Source organism: Salvia miltiorrhiza, chromosome 7 (genome assembly GCF_028751815.1).
Source record: "Salvia miltiorrhiza cultivar Shanhuang (shh) chromosome 7, IMPLAD_Smil_shh, whole genome shotgun sequence".
NCBI lineage: Eukaryota > Viridiplantae > Streptophyta > Magnoliopsida > Lamiales > Lamiaceae > Salvia > Salvia miltiorrhiza.
In genome coordinates, this window is record NC_080393.1 from 41,106,437 (window position 1) to 41,127,719 (window position 21,283).

Sequence of the window (21,283 nt, forward strand, 5' to 3'; positions counted from 1 at the left end):
GTCCTCATTGTAGACACATTTTCTTTATTTTTTTCCTTTATGGCTAGAAGTATGTTTCTTGGCCGTATCATATTCTTCGTCATGTCAATCAACATAGTCTCTTCTTCTTTACTTAATCTTCCCGCAAATGAGTGACCCTCAAGTTGTTCTGCAGGTGGATGATTATGAGATCCACAATAACTTTCACACCCCAATCATCGTTCTTTTTTAATTTCACTCCTTGCAACATAAATGGGCAACCAATCTTTTTTGTATCAGTCCCAGTACGAGACATACCCTCTATCTCGCTCATATTCTTAGGAAGCTTATATATCCCACTACGCTCACAACCAAGTCTTAATCTAGCTTTCCTTCCACCATTTTGAGATTGAGAAGATAAGATTATGATAACATATTCTAATTTCTTTCCAATTTCTCTTGCCTATGCAATTAACTCTTCTTTACTGTTGAAAACCTGTAATATAAAATTAATTTATTTGTTATACATATACTAGTAGATCAAACATATTTATTTTCTAACTAAAATTTTAACTTACCGTACAGTAGAAAAACACTAGCGGGATCCAAAGGCTTTTTTTTATCTTCAAATGAGTGCCTGAAACTCATAACAAAAAATATTAACAAAAATAATTTATACTATACTATATTCTCGTGCAAACATATTCTTTAAAAAATCAATACATTATATTATACATTGAAAACATAAGTATCAAAACTCTTTGACATACAACAACGAATTCTGCAATGTTTTAATAATTTATAAGCAATAAAAAAAACATAGAAAAACAACACAGACAACAACAAATTCTGCAATGTATAAATATGCTTTTAATAATGCATCATTGCATTTGTCTCATATGTCACCATGATCTTACTTCATTTGGTCGAGAAAAATGCTAGTGTAATTAGTCTTGTGATTATTTGGAACTCATTAGATGTTAAGTTTATTTACTGTGACATTGCATAGGGAGATAAAGAAAATTATACCAAGAGGACCGCATTCTACATATTTTAAGACTAGGAAGATTTTTGTTGGTGGCATTACTACTGTAGATAATGGTAATTTGAATTGTTGTATTTAAAAATGCTTGATGCATGATTGCTTCTTCTTGGTGTTATTGGAGCTGTGAGAGGATTACAGATAAATGGTAATTTTGTCGTGTATTGCTTCTTCTTCTTGGTGTGCCACATGAATTCAGGGATTTCCTTTCAAACTATGGAGAGGTAAAGGAGCAACAGGTTATGAGAAAATAATACATCATAAAATTTAGGAGAAAACGTCCCTGCTACAGAAAAAATCACGCATCACTTCTATATATATATATATATATATATATATATATATTTTATCTTATTAACTAGAAATCCAAATTCAAAATGCGTCTCTGATTTAAACTTACAAAAACTATATACTAAATTCATCGGGAAAGAAAATTTTTACACGTACCTCCAACGTATGACTTTTTTCTTTTTCATAACTCTCATTTAAATTTTGCATCTTAAAAGCAAAATATCTTCAAACTCCAAGATAAATAAATTGAAGATGATGTTAAACTTTGTTCTTTCTTATGTTGATGTTCTTCTTCTTCCTGCGTTTTTCTTCTTGCTTCTTCCTGCGTTTTATTTTTCCTGCGTCTTTAATTAAAATTTTGAGTTGGGGCTATACTGATGGAGTTATTAGGGTTATACGTGATTTATCTGTTAAGAGATTGTACGTATTATTCTTCTTTCAAATTAATCTTCAGAAATTTATTGATTTATTACAAATTTAAAATAAAAGCTATAAGGGTATAATAGTAAATTTATAATTAATTTTATAATTTTTATAATTACCCTTTAATTAATAACATTAGCCCACACTTCAAGCCCAATAATAAATTAAAGCTTTAGCCCACCCCACAGCCCAAATTCCTTATCGTGCTTCGACAGCAACAGTCGGTCAGGCGGCCTCCCCCTCTCCAGATTCGGCGCCGCTGCTGCCGTGCTTCTTCTCCACCACCGGCCGCCACCCCAGCTTCTCTCCACCGCCGCCTTGGCGCATGAAGCGCACGGCAGTGCCGTCCAACCGCCCCTTCCCCCTGTTCTAAGCCATAACTCCCCTTTCTAATTTCTTCTCCTACTCTTTTCCTGTTTCTATGTAATTTAGAAATGTTTGTTTTCTGATCAAGACAAACTGAAAGAAAGGTAAATATTTTTGCATATGAAAACGAAATTATATAAGTTTACAGAAATTTATAAAATTACCGATGGAAGTTTTGCAGTGGAAAGAAATAGGATAAGTTATGCAGTGAGTGGAGTAGAAATAGAGATCTGGTTTTTATTGGATTTGCTGGGTAATTGCGATGAAGAAGATGAGATATATATATATATATATATATATATATATATATATATATATATATATATATATACTGGGTTGAATTATCGTGCTGAACAAGTTAAAATATGTGGTGTAATAAATTCCTAAAATATTGAATGGCTGAGGAGGGAATCGTAATTAAGAGCATCAGCAACGCCTTACTCGAGTGCCTACTCGAGTAAGGTTTTGCCTTCGTGTAAGGCGTTGCAGAAGTGCGGTACTCGAGCATTACTCGAGCCTTCGAATATGCTCGATCGGGTGGAGAGAGAAGGCGCGTGCAATGCACGCTCTTTAATTAAAAAAATAGAGAAATTTGAATTTTGACTGATTTTCCTCGATATGCGTGCTTTGACCGACCGTTTTCAATTTTTTTTTCCTTCTTCTTCTCTTTAAAAAACTCCATCTTCTCCATTTTTCTTCACATCTCTTCTTCTCCAATTTTCTTCTCCTCCATTCTCTTCAAGAATTTTCTTCCTTCATTCTTCTTCACATCTCTTCTTCTCCAATTTTCTTCTCCTCCATTCTCTTCAAGAATTTTCTTCCTTCATGGATTCACACAACCCTTTCTATGATCCTAATTGGTGTCCCGATCTCTCCTCCGATTATCACCCCGATATGGGAGGAATCAACTTGGAGGAGACCTCACCCGAGGAGGAACCGGTCAGTGCAGAGCAGAGTGCCTCCAAACCAAAGAAGGGCGGCTGGAAGAAGGAAATGGCCACCAAAATCAAGCACGACAAGGAAGTAAGGATCCGTCATACTTACCTTCCCAAGCATACGGATCTCATCGTCCAAGTTTGGGCGGAGGAGACCAACGACGCCATCCGTGGGACGGATCAAAAGGGGGAGGCGTATTGGGGCCGGATCCGCGCACGTGTGAACCCTATCATTGGCGTCGACCTTAAGATCCGGCAACTTCAAGGCCACTGGGCCCGAGTGAGCGCGGATGTGCGTCTCTGGGAAGCTATTTGGGTGGAGACGCGCAACAATTGGACCTCTGGTCATTCGGATTATATGCTTCGTGACAAGGCCCAAAAACTCTTCAAGGCTCGAAGCCCACAAAAGGCCGCATTCAATTTTTGGAACGCGTGGAAAGTTCTCCGGAACAATCCCAAGTTCAAGTCGATGTACCTCGTTGGAGACGTGCATGCCTCCAAGAGGACAAAGACTACGGAATAGGGCGGCTTCACCACCTCGGCGTCGGGCGAGGAGATCTCTTCTTCCCGGCCCATTGGCAACAAGGCGGCGAAGGCGGCAAAGGAGAAAGGGAAGGCATCAGCGTCGCATACGAGCTCGGAGCCTCCACCGAAAATAGTGGAGAGGTTGGACAGGTCCGACCAGCAGATGAGGGCATTCACCGCCCAGTACCAGCGGAGGAACGATATCAAGGAGAGGGAGCTCGATATGTAGCTCTTGAACGCGGATACAACGCACATGACGGATGCACAAAGGGCATTGCACGCGTCCATGGTCGCCGACATGCTCAGGCATCGTGGTCTAGACTAGGATTTTAATTATGTCATTTTAATGATGGGGTAATATGATGTTTTAGGTGTTGTTAATTTTTATGTAATTTTTTTTTTAATGTTTTAGGTGTTTTTAAATTTTATGTTTAATGGCGTATTTAACTATTAGAAAAATATGTTATTTAAATTATGCAATTAAATTTAAATGAAAAATATAAAAATCAAAACTAATGTTATCAAGTAGGCTGTCAAGTAACCCTAATGCAGCACTACCTACTCAATAACACAACCACTATCAAGTAGGCTATCAAGTAAGCTCATTGCGGATGCTCTAAGAAGAATTAAACTTTGTGGCTGAGTAGCAATTTAGAATCAGTAAAGATAAAGATGAAGTAGAATGATGGACTCATATTTTAGCCCAACAAAAGTGAATGAATAAGGCTCAATTTTGAAAAATTATAGAAATATTCTTTTATGGCCCAAGAGAATTTAATCTACATAAAAATCAAAGCCCAATAATGTATGTACTTGTTCATAGTTCAGTCTTTGAGCCCAAAACTTTCACATTTAAAATTATAATTTAAATTTATTTATCTAACTAGAGGTGCGACTATATAAATCACAAACTCGACTCATAGATATATATATATATATATATATATATATATATTAATAATTCGAAACTTTAATAATTTTCAAATACAAATTGCAAAGGAAATAAACGGTTTTGGGCCATGACACCACCGGATTTCGGGCTAGCCCTATCGGGTTTTGGGTTAATCTGGTGCGGGCTAATTGGGTTGAAGATTTTATCGGGTTATAAATTTTCAATCCTAACCCTAAACGTTCGGGTTTCGAGCTAGCCCATCGGACTAGTCAGCTTAAATGCGTAAAAATAAAATAATTATTTTTATTTTGTTATTTTTAATGATCTAATGTATAATGTATAAAATATACATAGAAATCAAAGATATAAATTATATAGAAAACATGAAATGCAAAAATATAAGATATTGAAAAAAACATCAAGATTACATAATATATAAAATAAGTTGGTAACAATAAAATGTTCAACTTTGCTAACGAAAAAATAATAAAATATCCAACAATGGTTTGAATTCATAGAATCAAAATATCTCAAAATACAGAAAAGTGAAATGATGAGACTTTATAATATTTTGTCTTTTTTTTATCTAAATATTCAATATTAAGTATTCGGGTTTCGGGCTAGCCCATCGGGTTAGTCGGGCCGACCCTGTCGAGTGCCGGGCTATTCGGTTACAGGCTAATCGGGTTGTAACTTTTATCGGGTTGAAAATATTCAACCCTAACCCTCTCGGATAGCGGGTTAATCGGGTGTAACACCCCGTATTTTGAGAAGCTAATTGTGCCCTAGCTCGTATTTAAATTGATTTTTTTTTAAATAGTAGCTAGAGGAATTATGCACGTGGGCGAATAAATGAGATAATAATTATTTTGAGGGTTTAATAGGAGGCGATATTATTTTCGCGGGCCTTATAAATCCTATTATTTGAGAGACATATCTTCGCCCTAGATTTAAATATCTATGTGAGATTAATATTTTACGTGGTAGAATATTCACATATGATTTATTGATGCATTGTTATTATGATATTAGTAATATCATAATTGAGATATATTTTCTTGGATATATTCCTACACACTAAATAAGAGTTAATTATTCAAGCATATATATATATATATATATATATGCCTCTCGATTCCTCTTCCCCTCACTCCCCTCGATTCCTCTTCCCCTCACTCCTCTCGATCTCTCTGCTCCTCTCGATCTCTCTGTCTCTCTCGATCTCTCTGTCTCTCTCGATCTCTCTGCTCTTCTCGACTTCTCTGCTCTTCTCGACTTCTCTGCTCTTCTCGACCTCTCTGCTCCTCTCGATCTCTCTGCTCTTCTCGATCTCTCTTCCCCCTCTCTCTCTCACTCGATCTCTCTTCTCCTATCACTCTCTCTCGGTCTCTACCTCTCCCTCACACTCTTCTCTTTCTCCTCCTTAAATGAGACTCACCTGCATCATTAACCACTCCCCTAAAAAGGCTAACCTATCTAGCCAACACAATCCCCATTTTTAAGCTCACACATGCACATGCACGAGCTTCTCTCCCTCCCCCCTTGCTCGATCTCTCTCTTATCATTCTCCTGCACCATTAAGAGGATGACATCTTCACCATTTATTATCCTAGTTATTGCAAGATACTCATTAATGAAGCAAATCACACCATCACATCACCTCATCAAAGCAAGCTCTCCTCTTCTTTTTCTCCCCCCTTATTTTCGGCAGCCTCCACTCCTCACTCCACCACACTTCTCTCCTTGTTTCACCATTTTTGGAAAGAGTTAAGGAAGCCAAAAGTGTTCTACCTTCACACTAAAGTCATCAAGTGTGCTCCAATCTTCAAGCACAAGCTCCAAGCATCCTACGTATCATCTTCTACTCCACCTCCATTGATCTTGTTGGTAGCAACCTCAATCCTCCTCTTATGTTACGTATATATATATTTTCATGATGTATACGCATGTGTATTGAAGCATATTGAAGCATGATAGTCCCCTCTCTACTCTTATGTTTTTCGATAATGTTGGTGAAAGAAAGCATATGAACTCCTTCAAACTTTCCACTACTTCTCATATGCTCATACACACGTCTACATGTTAGATGCATGAGAAAGAAAGAGATACTTCTTGAAAACCCTTGAGAGGGTTATATGTTATGACAATTGAAGCATGATGAGATATTAGTGAGAAAACGCATGAGAATAATGGTGAAATTATAGATCTAAAGTGATATGTATAAATGTTGTAATTTCAACCATTTTGAGAATTTTTCTTACGTTCTGGACTGATGAGTCGACGAGGTTTCCCTCGTCCAAAACTTTTCAAAATTTTACAGTGTGTAGATATATGTAGTGTTGCCGCCGGTTCAGGAACCGCCGGTTCCGGGCCCGAACCCACTAATGAAGACTCTCATTTTCAATTTTACAATTACAACTCTATAAACATTACTCCATCCGTCCCACTAATGAAGACACACTTTCTTTTTTGGGTTGTCCCAATAATAAAGACACATTTCCAAAAAACAAAATAATTAGGGCATAAGATACACTAATTAATTGCACCTTAATTAAGGTATAAATAAGAGACAAAAAAACCCTAATCTTATTTCTGCCAAATTTCGTCCTCTCCGCCTCTCTCACTCTCTCGTTTCTCTTTCTCAATCCAGCTTCTCCGGCGAGCCTCCGACCACCGCCGAGCACCCCTCGTCTCTCCGACCATCGAACGCCCCTCGCCCCTCCGGTGAGCCTTCGATCGCTCGCGCACAGTACACTGACGGGGGCAGTGGGCCGAGACCTAGCCCTAGCCCCGCCGAACAGCGCAGCGCCCCTCCCCTTCTCTTCTCCTTCTCCGCCGCCGTCTGCTTCTCCTTCTCCGGCCGACGGCGGCTCTGGGGCCGCGTCGCGACCGCCTTCCTTCTTCCCCCCGCATCTCTCTCTGTCCGACTCCTCTCTCTTCTCCACTCGGTTCTCCCTCATCTCTCTCTCCCTAGACTCTGTGTCTGCCGCGATTCGATTTTTGGGTTAGGGGCTAAGGTTTGCCGCGATTCGATTTTTGGGTTCGATTTTGCAGGTTCGATTTTGGGTTTGATTTGGGGGTTGAATTTCTGAGGTGGTGGTGGTTGTCGTAGGCGGCGGTAGTGTCGATTTTGGGTATGAATTGGGGGTTGAATTTCTGAGGTGGCGGTGGTGGTTGTCGGAGGTATGAATTGGGGGTTGAATTTCAACTAAAACATTAAATAAAAATAAATAAATACACTAAATTAAAACTAATCAACTACACTAATAGTGGTGGGCCACAACACTTTAACAACTAATCTACCTCTCCTTAATCTCCGTGACCAAAAGACCTATGTCTTTATTAATGGGACGGAGGGAGTATTTTTGTACATTACTCCACCATCAAATAACTTTTTATCAACTTTTATTAAAATTCGTGACGTGCCCCTTCGGACAAACTTTTGAGAGACGGAGAGAATAGTATATAAGACCATCTCCAATAATACATTCTCATTTAGAAGTTTTTGCTGACATCATCGAAGACACATCACCATATTCGTCCTTCTTTATTTTCACCCCCAACAATAACTACTTAAACTCATGCTTTTGCTTACATCATTTTGGACCCACATTTCATCAATTTTTAACTCATTTAATACTTATTCACATTTAATTTAAAATTCATATTTATTCTCTATAATGTATATAAATTAATTATTTTATAAATATATAGCAAATAATAAATATATATTTTTTTTAAATCAAAACATAAAACACAAAAGCCAATTTAATTATGAAATTAAATACAATAAATTGACAACACAATAAAAATAAAATTAAAAATATCATTTAAAAAAGAGAAGATAAAAAATGAATATAAATGAAAAATTAAAAAACTTAAAAAACAAAAACAAAAGAAAATAAAATAAAGGGTTAATTCTCTAAAAATCCTTAAACTATAGTCATTTTCCGTTTTTTCCCTCAATCTTTGAACTTCCCACAAAAAACCCCCAACTTTCAATTTTTCCTAATTTTCCCATGACGGATTTTTCCGGCCAAATTCGATCACACGTGGAATCGGAATTAAGTGACGTGGACACGCCGGATTGTTAATAAAACGACGTAGTATCTATTATACATAAACGACGTCGTTTCGTGCTTGTTATTCTTCAATTTGTCGTCGTTCTGCCACGTCCACCACCTTCTTCTTAAAGTCCGATCGCCGCCGCTCATCTCTTCCAAAAAACCGGCAGGCTACCGCCTTCATCCCTGTCTGTTACAGATCCGACCTCAGAACCCTTCTCTCTGACCCACGTTTTCAGAGTTGCAGCTAGGGTTTTGCCCCCTTTTCGCGCCGCCTAGAGTTTGCGCCGTAAATAGCAGCGTCGCCCTGACTTGCTTCCTCCGGTGAGCCTCTGTCTCCCAGTCACGCCGCCTAACACCCCGAGCCTCTTCAAATTTGGTATCTGAAATTTGGTATCTGAGTGGAGGAGGGGGAGGAAGTGGGTTTTCAAACGTGAGTTTTCAATCGGCGCCGGGAATCGAGTGGAGGAGAGAGGGATGAGGAAGTGGCGGCGGTGAGGGATGGGGGAAGGGGGAGAGTCGACGGAGGTCCCAGAAAACGTCGGCCCTCAAGACGGCGCCGCCTGAGCTCGCTCGCCGCCTCTGAAATTCCGGCAGAGTCGACGCCGCTCTTCGGCTTGTGTCGTCTCCTGGAAACCGTCGTCCCCAGAATCTGGGCGGTTGTGGCAGTGAGAGAGAGGGGGGGAGCCAGACGGGGGGAGAGGGGGAAGGGGGATGGGGGAAGAGAGAAAGAGAGTGATGCGGGAGGGGGAGAGTGACGTGTGAGGGTGTGATTTGCTACGTATAGGGTGATTTGGCATGAATAACGCCACATAGGAAAATTCCAACTTCGGATTTGGCCGGAAAACCCGTCATGGGAAAATTAGGAAAAATTGAAAGTTGAGGGTTTTTTGTGGAAAGTTCAAAGATTGAGGGAAAAAACGAAAAAAGACTATAGTTTAAGGATTTAGAAAGAATTAACCCTAAAATAAAACAAAAATAATCTCATCTTTCTCTCTCTCTCTCTGCGTGTCAGAGGTGGTTACCTCTCGTCTCTCCCCTCTCCTCTCTCCTCCAATCACCTCCTCTAATTAAAACCCCCCAATAATCATTTTTGGAATGCATCCCCAACGCAACCCATTGTTGGAGATGCTGTAACAACTCTTCTTGGCATCGGCCGGATCCCTGATTGGACCCACTTCTTCCTAATCAAATTTGCCATCGCCAAGTCCCCTTGGGATGGCCTAGTGGTTGGGGTGGTTGCCTGTTGTCCAAGAGGTCACAGGTTCGAGTACTCTCGGCCACAATAATCACTAGGTGGGGTGTGTGTGTGGTTTGTATTATTTATAATATAATTTCATAAAAAAAAAAAAAAAGATTTGCCATCGCCAATCGCCTCCTCAAAAAAGCCTAATTATTTCCCCAAAAAGAAAAAAGAAAAAGGGGAAATAGAATACAATACCATTGCATTGAACGAGTTTTATCATAATTTGTAAAATCCTAACATCAATTAATAGAAAGAAAGAAATGAAAGTGTTGAGTTGGGTTGAGTGGAATTAGGAGGGGGTTATGGCGAATTTGTACGTTCGGGCGGCGCCGACGACGGATCTGAACCGGAACACAGAATGGTTTACCTACCCCGGTGTCTGGAGCACCTACATCCTTATATTGTTCTTCTCATGGCTTATGGTCCTCTCCGTCTTCGCTTGCTCTCCCGGCATGGCATGGACCGTCGTTCATCTCTCTCATTTCCTTGTACGTTTTCCTCCATCTTCATGCACTGTGTGGTGATTCCATTTTTAGTTAGATTTATTGGAATGATTTTCTGATTTATCAATTCTGAGTGTGATAGGTAATTTGATTTTTTTTTCCGTTTAATTATTTTTAGGGGAATTTCTGTATAAATTTTACTCTTGTTTTGTTTGGATTATTGTTTGTTGAGCAGGCTTAGGGATACTGATTGCGAATTTGTTTTATTACATGGAATAAGTTGTGTAATTCGATTTTCTTCCTTCCATGCGAGAATTCTGAGATCCTGAAAACATTGCAATGATTTGATTTTTGCTGCTGATCCAATTTCGCCACACAAGATAAATGAGGAGTTCAGTTTTTAATTGACTTCTTTTTAATCTTTGTGATATTTTAACAATGGGGATTTCTATAATCTTTGGAAAGGTATTGGAAGAATACATTCAGAGGGATTCTTTAAAACTTGAGTATGATGCAGTTGATATTTTGATAGTTAATATGCATATTAATTATAATCTCATATTCACATGCCGTTTTGATAGAAGAGATTGAGTTAATCACCAATTCTTGGAAGGTCTCTTAGTGTCAATAATGCCAAGTGTTGAGGTTCTCCACTAAAGTTCACCTTCTTTCTGTTTACAAAAACTTACTCCCTTCATATTTGTGGAAACCAAGTCAAAACTTTAAATGGAATAATCCGTGGGAACCTCATTTTCATTAATATAAGAGTTCAATAATTAACATATACCTATCTAAGTTCTGCCCGACACTGAAGCTCTTACGTAGTTTCATCTGTAATTGGTCATCCCATAACTTCCAATAATTATTTCTATTATTTGTCTGCACTGGATATAAAGCCTGAAGCTTAGCACATAAAAGTGTATCCAATCCAATGTTATTTATGACCGTTAAAAAAGCATTGTAGTGGCGTCCATTTTCTATTAAAGGCATATGTGCTTCTTGTAAACATGAAGTTTATCTGGAGGGCTTATTTTATCAGTTTCTGATGGGAAATGTTCCATTAATTGGTTGAAATAGTAGGATTTGCATTCCATCTTTCCACAGTTGAGCCTTGTTGATGTTGTTTGTTTTACTGATACAATGTTACCATGTAACGGATATTTGCATTTATTTGATAGTCACAATTTTTTATTTTTTTATATTTTGAAATCGTGTTCAGGTCACGTATCACTTTTTTCACTGGAAGAAGGGGACTCCATTTGCAGAAGATCAGGGTATCTACAATAGGTTGACTTGGTGGGAACAAATAGACAGTGGCAAACAACTTACTCGTAATAGGAAGTTCTTGACAATCGTTCCTCTAGTTTTGTAAGCCTTCTTTTTATTTCCTATTTTCCCCCTTACATTTTTGTCTGTTGCTACTTGCTAATTTTTCATACCATATTTTTCTTATAGAGTGCTTTGTTGTATCTTTTTGCTATATATGAATCAGTTTTCGTGTTTTATATTAGTGTGAATATGCAAATCTTGTAAGCACATCTTCTCTCTAAGAAACAATCCTGATGGTTATATTCACGATATATTAGTGTCTTCTAAGCTGAACCCTTCTGTCACCAGAAAGATAGAAATGAAGGTTGAGAGTATGAGAAAGTTAAGAATTGGGAAGGGATACTAAAGCACCATATCCATTATCTTCTGATACAGTGCAAGAAGGGATATAATTAAATTAGATTAATTAACCTTGATAACTTTTTTCCTGAGGATACTGTAACTATGTTTTCCTTTTCCTAAGTTACACATTTTGATAATGCATAATTCTTATTAAGGTTGTTTTATTCTACTTGTCCTCTACATTAGCCATAAAAGAAATGTTCAGTTTTCTGTCTTGGGAAGGCTTACCTCCTTCCTCCTGTCCTCCCCCCCTGTGATGCCAAATATACATGAATAATGTGTATCCTCTTAGAGTGTATGTCTTGCAATCAACAATGATTTTGTTGGCCATGTTAATTTTAAGATTTTCTTTGCAGTGGTCTTTAAGGCCTGTGACTTGGTTGAGTCACTGAGAATTAAGTATTCGGTGTTAGGAATTTAGGACTCTAAAAAACCAAATGTAAACGATATTAGCTGCTTGTTTATGATAACTATTGCAGGAATTTGGTGGTTATCATTAATCATCACTGTAATTCTAATGTTCAAATATCATATACTCCCTCCGTCCACGAAATGAGTACCCATATTTCCTTTTTCGTCCGTCCACGAAATGAGTACCCATTTCCCTTTTTGGCAAGTGTACCCCACACATCTCTTTAATTAATACACTCAAAAAGTGGGACCCTTAAACTATTTACACTACACTCCATACATTTCTTAAAACCCGTGCCGTCCACAAATGGGTACTCATTTCGTGAACGGAGGGAGTAATTTAATTGAAGATTTCTTAGCAAATTTCTCCTTTTCAAGCTAAATATTTATAAGTAGGCAGCAAGCCTTATGCGTTTTGGATACTTTTGTTATGACGTGCAAGTACAATTTTTTTTTTTTTTTTTACATAATTTAGTAGAGTTTGGGGAAAGTTTATGCTTGTTTCAGTTTTCCTTTTTTCTTTAAGGTCTATTGTTGTAGACTTTATTAGCCGTTTTGTGGCTTCTATTTTCATTATTGTCTCTCTATCTTGGGTGGCCTTCTTAGAAGTCATATACTTGTACAGTCTGAACTGCAACAGCCTGCCTCTGTTATATTCTAAAACCCTTTTTAAGTTTGCATTATGCCTTATCATTTGACATTGAGTCTACATCTATTATATATCTTTACATGTTTGCAAAACCATTTTTTTGCTAATAGTATTAACATGGAATAGTAAGACTATGCCAGGTGTATTATCTTAGCTTGTTATTTGTTTTCATGCGTTATTTGAAATGTACGATCCAGTGATAAAAGTCCTAATATATCATGATGATGAACTTTTAATTACAACAATTTTAGGGATCAACTTTTTAGTTCTTACAAATCGATATATGGTTGATAATTGACCAATCAACTTAATCCCATAGCCTCCATTGTCTGGAAGGTTTCTGAAGTTTTTCTATAGCTTAAAAAATGAGTTAACTTATAAATGATCTGTATGCATTGATGCCAACTTATTAAAAGGTGAAATTTTTCAATGTAAATTGTATCTTAAATTATGATATTTTTTAAAAAAAATCTCATGATGTTGTAAAAGATTATTTTAGCTATTGGACAATTGGCTTGTTATTGTTGAAAAAGTATTACATTGATATAACTGGGCTGACCTGGTACATTTCCAGTTCCGGAATGGTAATATTGAAAGTGCAATTTATGCTTTCAAGATCTGCTGAACAGCTGAAGTCATGACATAACAATCATTCTTATGTCTGTATATGATATTCAGTTTCTTTTATTTTCGGCATCTCGCTTTAGGTTTTATCTCTTACATTGGATCCGACCACTTGGCATGATATTTCTTTCTTATATTTATGGAAGTACTTTCAGTTTTAGGAGTTGTTTGACTTTTCATGTGCATTGACTTGGAAGATTGCATTTCTTTTTGTGTTATTGTGTGTGATACTTTATCCTTCTCTACAAGACTACACTGGTCTCTAATTTTACATTATGCAGGGGCTTCCGCTCTTGAGGGCAAATGAAACTTAAAATGGGAAAACTTTTTATAATAAATAGTCCCTTCTTTAGCTAGACAAACAACTGTTTAGTAGTAGTATATCTTGGTGCGTTTTTGGATTAACTTGAAGTCTAAACTTATATCTAGATGTGGAAATTTATTCGTGTTTTTGGTGCATTCTTTGTTTTATCAGGTACTTGATAGCCTCCCATACAACTGACTATCAACATCCAATGCTCTTCTTCAACACTCTAGCAGTTTTTGTTCTGGTTGTTGCAAAGTTCCCACATATGCATAAAGTTCGCATCTTTGGAATAAACGCCGATCAATGAACTTGTGTCTATTAAGTATCTGTGTGAAGGTTCAGCTTTAACTCCTACATCTTTATGATCCCGTTTAGAGATTACTGAAGTTGTGCAGCTTGGGAACCGAAGAGGATGTCAGTTGAGTAGCTATTGGTAAACCCCTCAGAAGCTGGATACTCTCTATATGGAACTCTTTTATTAAGTACTAAAGTTTGCATTTCACCACACATTTTTATTTTACTTTTATATCATAAATGCAGATGCTTAAGTGCCATATTTTGTGGAGACAAAAGGATCACTAGTGCGGTGTTGAGTTGATTGAATGTTTCCATTAATTTTTGGGATTGTATTTAGTCAGTAGGGACAATTGTTGTTTAGAAATTGTGGTTGTATAGACTTTGGTTTCCGCTAAAGTTTTTCAGGGTCCTACTTGTCTCAGATAACATTCTTAGTTTTGAAATTACACTCTGTAACGGAGGTATTATATACATTTTTTTAGAATAATCATGGATTGTTGAGTAAGGAAAGAAAATACGTTATGTGCTTGTTTTCGGTGAATCGGGAATTGGTTTTGTACAAATGGTTTTATTCTGATGTTGTAGTGGTTGGTGTTATGACTGAGATTTTGATTCTTTTTACTACGTTTCACATGTGTACCTATCAAGCTAAAAAACTTGATGGTTTCCAAGTTTTGATTTCGTATCTTATATGTTGTACTCAAATCAGTATGCGCTATAATTTGTTGTGATTGCTGAGTGGAATATTATGATTTCATGAATATGTAGTCGACAATTGTGATTGGTGTTGGGGTCCCGGAGGGTTGACTAATAGGTGTATGGGGGGAATACACCTGTGGGCTATTTTTCGCAATCAAAACAAACTTAATCAGTTTTCAGTTAGAAATAGGGTTGTAGACTGATACTGAAGATATTTCAGTGAGTTGACAACAGTCGAGCACTGGGCTTAGCTGATATGCAAGTAAGGCTTCAGTCTAGTTTGTAAAACATAGTAGAGTTATTACTCTCTCTGACTATCAGTCGTCAGTAGGATTAACAACTCAGTAGCGGAATTTAAACTTAGTGCGAATAGCCTTTGGAAAATGTTTGTTATTTATAGAATCATTGGTTTCACTTTTCAGTTAATCCAGTTCAGTTGAAAACAATTAAGCACAGATAAAGGAAATAACTGAAAGCAAATAAAGAACACAAGGATTTTTAACGTGGTTCGGAGACATCTCTCCTACATCCACAGCCAGATTATTTGTCTGACAAACATTCTGGGCTTATACTTTAGAGGTGCACAACAAACCTACCAATCTACCCTGAATTGGATTTAACACTTAGCACGCCCTGACACTGTCGTGCCCACTCAGCTAATGCTAAGGTAATTGGAGCCAACACCTTTAAGCTGAACTCCATCTTGGCTTTTTGGGTGCCAAGGAAACCGAACGGTTTAGTTTTGAATAGGTACTAAACCACAACCAACAACAGCTTAGTTTTTTGGTACTAAACAACAACCACTCAAACTTACTTTTCTCTCGGTTAAAAAGTAGTTTGAACTCTTCCAACTAAGATTACTGAGAATAGGCTCTCCAGTAATCCATTCTAGGCTTAGGATAAAACATGAAGTGCCTAGACTTACAAGAGAGTTTAGGTAATCAACTAGACTGATTTTACAACGTTGATTACTCTCTTCTTCGATTCGAAATCTATCTATGAAAGTGCTGGCTCTCTAATTCGGCAGAGCTTCAGCGTATGTCTTCGAATCGGTGCTTTTGCAGTTACTCCTCGAGCTCTATTTATAGGCGAAGTCTTGAATAGATCCGTCGGAGAGATGGTCTTCAAGGTTTCTGCCGTTGTGAGAGAATGTCGCTGTTGGATTTGTATACTGAAAGCAACAACGTTTTATGCTTGTATACAATGTTTCCTAAGTTCACTATTTTAATCTCCTATATGATTGTGTTCATGATTGCATATTTATGTCATTTGTCTCTATATAAGTAGATTATATGGTGTGTTGTAGATCACAGAAGACCATATAATTGGAATAACCTTAAGAGATATAAAATGATCACAGCTGAGATGACTTTAGGATGAGTCATTGGTTTAGGCTGCGGTATAGATGGAAGTAGTTTGTCTTGACTACTTGTCTATACTGGTACGTCATAACGTATTGATAGGACCACAGTGAGATGTATTCTTCTGTCTGACTTAAGTGAAGAATCAAAGATCTCGGTGACTTAATAGAATCTTAATACTAATAAGATTTCAAATATATATGTTGATTCGTATATCACTTTGACTTACTATGGGTGAGAGTTATATAGTAACTTGAGTACTCTGTATCTTGGGTGATAGCGGTCAATATATGATATTTGGTTATCTGTATTAGTACCCGTATCCGGTATAGGATAATGACATCCCCTTAAGGAGCTCAATAAGGTTTATTGCGTTAAACCCTGCAGGTTGATTAAGTTCAGGCGTAATAATAAGGTTTGAGTGGTACTGCTTAGGGATTACAAAGAGATTAATTAATTTAAGCTGTCAAAGCTCTAATTAATTAATGGATGTCGAATATTTTAAATACGGAGATTTAATAAGTCTAAATACAAGCCCCGACTCATCACCGGCAATAAAGGGGTAAGTTAGTATTGATTATCTAGTGGAATGAATTAATTATGGTCTGTGCTGATCATAGAAATTAATTCATTGGAGGCCAATCTTTATTCCTTGTATCTGGTCCCTGGACTGGCCCAAAGTCTCCTTGCCCTAGCTGGAGAATTCGAGCAGCACAAGAAAACTGGCGCCCCACAGCTGTGATTTATTTATTTAAATACAGCTGTCTGCTCTCAGGAAATACACACAAAATATTAGGGTTTTGAGAGCAGAGCAGAGCGGCGCCAGCGTGAAACAGAATTCTCTCTTGGGACTTTCACAGCTCGTTGTCCATCCAACGGTGAAAGCTGAGCGGGATACAGTTCAGAAGATCTGAACTGGAGTTAGATTTTCGCAGGAAATCAAGTTCTGGCAGTTTTGGGAGAACGGCCATAACTTCCTCCACAGAACTCCGATTCAGGTGAAACAGGCGGCCACGGAAAGCTCTCTTGAAGATGAAGAAGTCGTATTTCTGGGCAAAATACGATTTGAGGACGTTTGAGGCTTCAAATGAAGGCTTGAAGATGACTGGTCTGTTCAGCTGTGAATTTGACGAATTCTTCTGAATTCTTCAGGTATTTCTGAACTCCAACGTACAACACTTAAATTCATAGGAGCATGTTAGGATTAATCGTTGTATGGTAAATTAAGATATCCAAGAAACGATCCCGTTGGGGCTAATAATCCTTCAATTGGTATCAGAGCCTGGATTGCTTTTCTTGGCTCTGTCAGTTAATTTACGTACGATTAATAATGTGCGTTGTTTTTCCTGCTGCTGTTCTTCGTGGTCTTTAGATTCGTGGGGTACGTCGTTTTGACGTTGTAATCGTTTTTCACCACGAGAAAAACCGTGGTTAGATTAGGATTTCAAATTGTATTTGTTTTTCCGTTATAATCTGTAATTGTTGAAAATCGAGACGAAGACGACGATGAATCAACATCGAATGAACGGAGGTTGGAGAGCCGGGAGGCGGCGGGCGTCGAGGGCACGAAGGGCTGCGCACTGCTCGAGCCCCGTGCGCCACGGCGCGCGCACAAACTCCCGAGCTGGATGGCTGCTGGCGGATCGGGGACAGACGGGGCCGCTGATGTGGATGCCGCCGAGGGCTGCGCATGCGTGTGTGCTTGCGCACCGTGCGCTGTGCGCCCAGGCAGGCACCGTGCGGCTGCTGTTGCTCTCGCTGCTGGGGACTGCCGAGGCTGGTTGGGCGAGGCGGGGCGAGATAGGACAAGCGGTAAGCAGGGGCTGTGAGCGCCGAGGGTTGCGCGTGCGCGCGTTGTGCGCTATTCACCCGATCAGGCGCCGCGAGGCCGCTGCTGCCGAGCTGCTGTTTGTGCGCCGAGATCGCCGAAGACCAGGTGCCGAGGCTGCTGCTGCTCGCGCCGGGGCTGCTGCTGCCCGCGTCGGGGCTGTTGCTGCCGTGCCGGGCTATTGCTGCCGCGCTGACCCGGCGGCTGTCGAGGCAAGATGGCGGCAGCGCCTAGGGGTCCCAAACCCTAGGTGGCACATGTTTCCCAAACCCTAGGGGGCGAAACTCTAATTCCCTATACGGGCCTGATGGAGCTGTTCGGGCCGAGTTTTACATTTGTTTTTAAAAATGTAATAGATTAGTATTGGGATTCCACGAATGGGTCACGAAGAACTTTATCTTTTATTCTGTTTTTTGCATGTCGTGGTGGTAATCCTTTATGCTCTTTACCTGCTGTCTTTGTCTTTTTTTGTTGATATGTGTTTATTAACTGCGCTTAGACAAGCATGCTAGGTTTATCATTTTCTTAAGCATGTTTTAGAAATCTGCGAGCATGTTTTACGTGTTGCGTTCTAGAAGAGCATGTTTAGGATTATGTGTTTGAGCATGATCAAACCTTTTGAAAGAAAAAGACTAAGCTATTAATAATTTTATAGTTGATTAAAAATTATTTAAATTTTTCCACAAACCGTCTCAAGATAAAGTGATTGACAATATGAGTAAACGTCCACACGATCGTGGCTTACTTCATGTTTGATTTCACAAGCTTGTCAAGTTGAGGTTTCTATTAAAATATTTAAATCCATTTAAGTAGTGGGAGTTATGCGGTAAACGTCCACACGATCGTGGCTTACTCGTATAATTTTTCACGAGTACTTTAGAGGATGGAATTAAATAAGATAACTAAGAAATTAAATTGAATGCGGCATGGTCCTAGTGTGTATGTCAAATTCGAGAATTTAATTTCAAAGTTAGATTGTGGTTATTATTAAATAATTTTTATTCTTAAAATTATATAGACCTCCACAAGCAGTCTCAAGACAAAGTGATTGAGGATGTGAGTAAACGTCTACACGATCGTGGCTTATTTCATGTTCGATTTCACAAGTTTGTTAAGTTGAGGTTTCTATTAAAAATATTTAAATCCATTTAAGTAGTGGGAGTTATGCGGTAAACGTCCACACGATCGTGGCTTACTCGCATGATTTTCATAAGTACTTTAGAGGATGGATTTTAAATAAGATAACCAAGAGGTTAAATTGAAAGCGGTATGGTCCTTGTGAGTATACTAATTTCGAGAATTTAATTATCGAGGTTAAATTGTGGTCGCTGCTTAGATATCATTTCAAGTACAATGTACAACTCCCCATCGGAGTCCCTTCTTGAATATGATATGGTCTAGTTAAGGTTCAACTATTAATTTCCTTTGTCAAAAGGTTAAGTTGACATGGATGGAAATTAAACGACTAGGTGAATAGTCTGGTTGAGGGGTTCATGTGTAAATGTCCACACGATCGTGGCTTACTCGTGAGATTCCTTGGGCAGTTGGAGGTTTCATTAATATTTTTTTATCAAAAGGTTACAATATTATTATTACGAATTATGTGCTTCATGTTCTTACATGTTTAATTGTTTACTTTCAGATATGTCTATGTCTCCTACTGTTTATTTATTCTTGTACAAAGTCTTTTAACCGGTCCTTTTTATATGAAAACGTCATTTGGAGTATATCTTCATCACAAACAAGCACAAATTTTGTGTTGCTTACTACTCCACATTCTATTTGTTCGAACATGAGACAACTGATGGGAAAAATGAACTGCATAAAAGGTGGCATGTGACGAATAATGTGGCTAAATGCTATATTATGAGAATAATGTCACAAATCTTGCAACTCTAATATCAGGGCATGGACGACGCTCTTAGCATCATGCTGAATCTCAAGAAAATGTTCGGAGAGTCGGACTGGGCTACTCGTTTAAATCTGATGAGAGTAATCTTGTTATTTTTATGAGCGAGCATAGCTCAGTGCACGAGCATGTCATGCACATGGAAAACTTGTTTGATGGACTTGACTTGCTCAGTGGGAGTATCGACGGTGAGGCAAAAGTCGATACCGTCGATATTATCCTGAACTATCTTCCCGAGTCTTTTAATCAAGAACTTTCGCCTCAACGCTGTTATGAGCAAGAAGGATAATACTCTTTTTGAGTTGTTGAATGCTCTAGCTACGGCTAAGGAAGTTGTGGGAAAGAGATGTGCAAGCACTTGTTATTGCCAAAGGAGAGCCATCTTCTTCGTCGAAAGACGGGAAGAAGAAGGGTCCAAGGGGCAAGAAAGACAAGGGAAATAGTGAGAGTAGTGGTGTGATAAGATTGAGTATTGGAGATTTTATATTTCAATACTCAAGGCAAAGGGTTAAGGTACTTCACTTGCTATAGTAACTGAGACATATCAGCTCGTTTTCTACTCAGTAGTGAGTAGTGGATAACGAGAAAAATTGATAATGATTGTTGCACCTTGCATGGCTTTTTAAGCTGACAAGGAAGCTGAAAAGTGATGAGATGATTGTCTTCATAGGCAACGTGACTAGAGTCGCAGTTGTTGCAATTGAAGACTTGTCTTTAAGTCTTAGAGACATAGTTTAGTTTTTGAGAGTTCCTTATCATGTTCCAAAATTTTGAATAGATGGATCTTATGTCATTTTTGATAGTGATGTTTCTATCATAAGAAATGACAAAATTGTCTATTCTGGTATTTTTGAACATCTCTCTTCATACTATAACTTGTCTACAAAATACCTTTGTATTGCATTTACATCATCGAACAAAAGAAAGAGAAAAGTTAAGGCTAATTTCTCATGAGGATCCTACACATATATTGATACCCTAGATTAGGTCACATCTATCTTAACAAGATCCAAAGGCTCGTGTCTAAATGATACATTGGATTTAATCCAGGTTGTACCATTTAGAACCTGCGAATCCTGTATAGAGGAAAAGATGGAGACCGGGTCATTGATGGCGAATGGGATAGAGGGCCAATAATGTGTTAGGAATGATCTTTTCTGATTCATTGTCAGTGTTTGGGATTCCAACCCAGTTTACTACACCGTGTAATCCCTATATAAGATGGTGTGGTGGAGAAAAGAAATAGGTCACTCTTGGAAAAATATGTCCGATGATGAGTTATGTATCTTTGCAATTAGTCTTAAAGAATCAGAAGGTAGTTATTATTAGCAATGACACAAGA

The 21,283-nt window shown here is 38.3% G+C and overlaps 1 protein-coding gene across 2 annotated transcripts; it reads left to right on the top strand.

Moving 5' to 3' along the window:
• Positions 1 to 9,852: 9,852 nt before the first annotated feature.
• Positions 9,853 to 14,674, top strand: LOC130992962 (uncharacterized). Of its 2 annotated transcripts, XR_009091524.1 has the most exons (4): positions 9,853 to 10,230; positions 11,405 to 11,553; positions 14,016 to 14,280; positions 14,388 to 14,674. XR_009091524.1 is itself a non-coding variant. In XM_057917679.1 (3 exons), exons 1-3 carry the CDS (start codon positions 10,045 to 10,047, stop codon positions 14,152 to 14,154), a joined length of 474 nt encoding a protein of 157 aa, XP_057773662.1. In that variant the 5' UTR covers positions 9,853 to 10,044; the 3' UTR covers positions 14,155 to 14,674. The 2 variants fall into 2 exon arrangements, 1 of the variants encoding a protein (XP_057773662.1); XM_057917679.1 differs by having other exon boundaries at positions 14,016 to 14,674.
• Positions 14,675 to 21,283: the final 6,609 nt, after the last annotated feature.

Bases quoted from the DNA above. Each gene is read 5' to 3' on its own strand.
- LOC130992962 (XM_057917679.1), top strand. From the start codon at position 10,045: ATGGCGAATTTGTACGTTCGGGCGGCGCCGACGACGGATCTGAACCGG. The intron at 10,231-11,404 runs GTACGTTTTCCT...AATCGTGTTCAG, and splicing joins TTCATCTCTCTCATTTCCTT to GTCACGTATCACTTTTTTCA. The intron at 11,554-14,015 runs GTAAGCCTTCTT...TTGTTTTATCAG, and splicing joins ACAATCGTTCCTCTAGTTTT to GTACTTGATAGCCTCCCATA.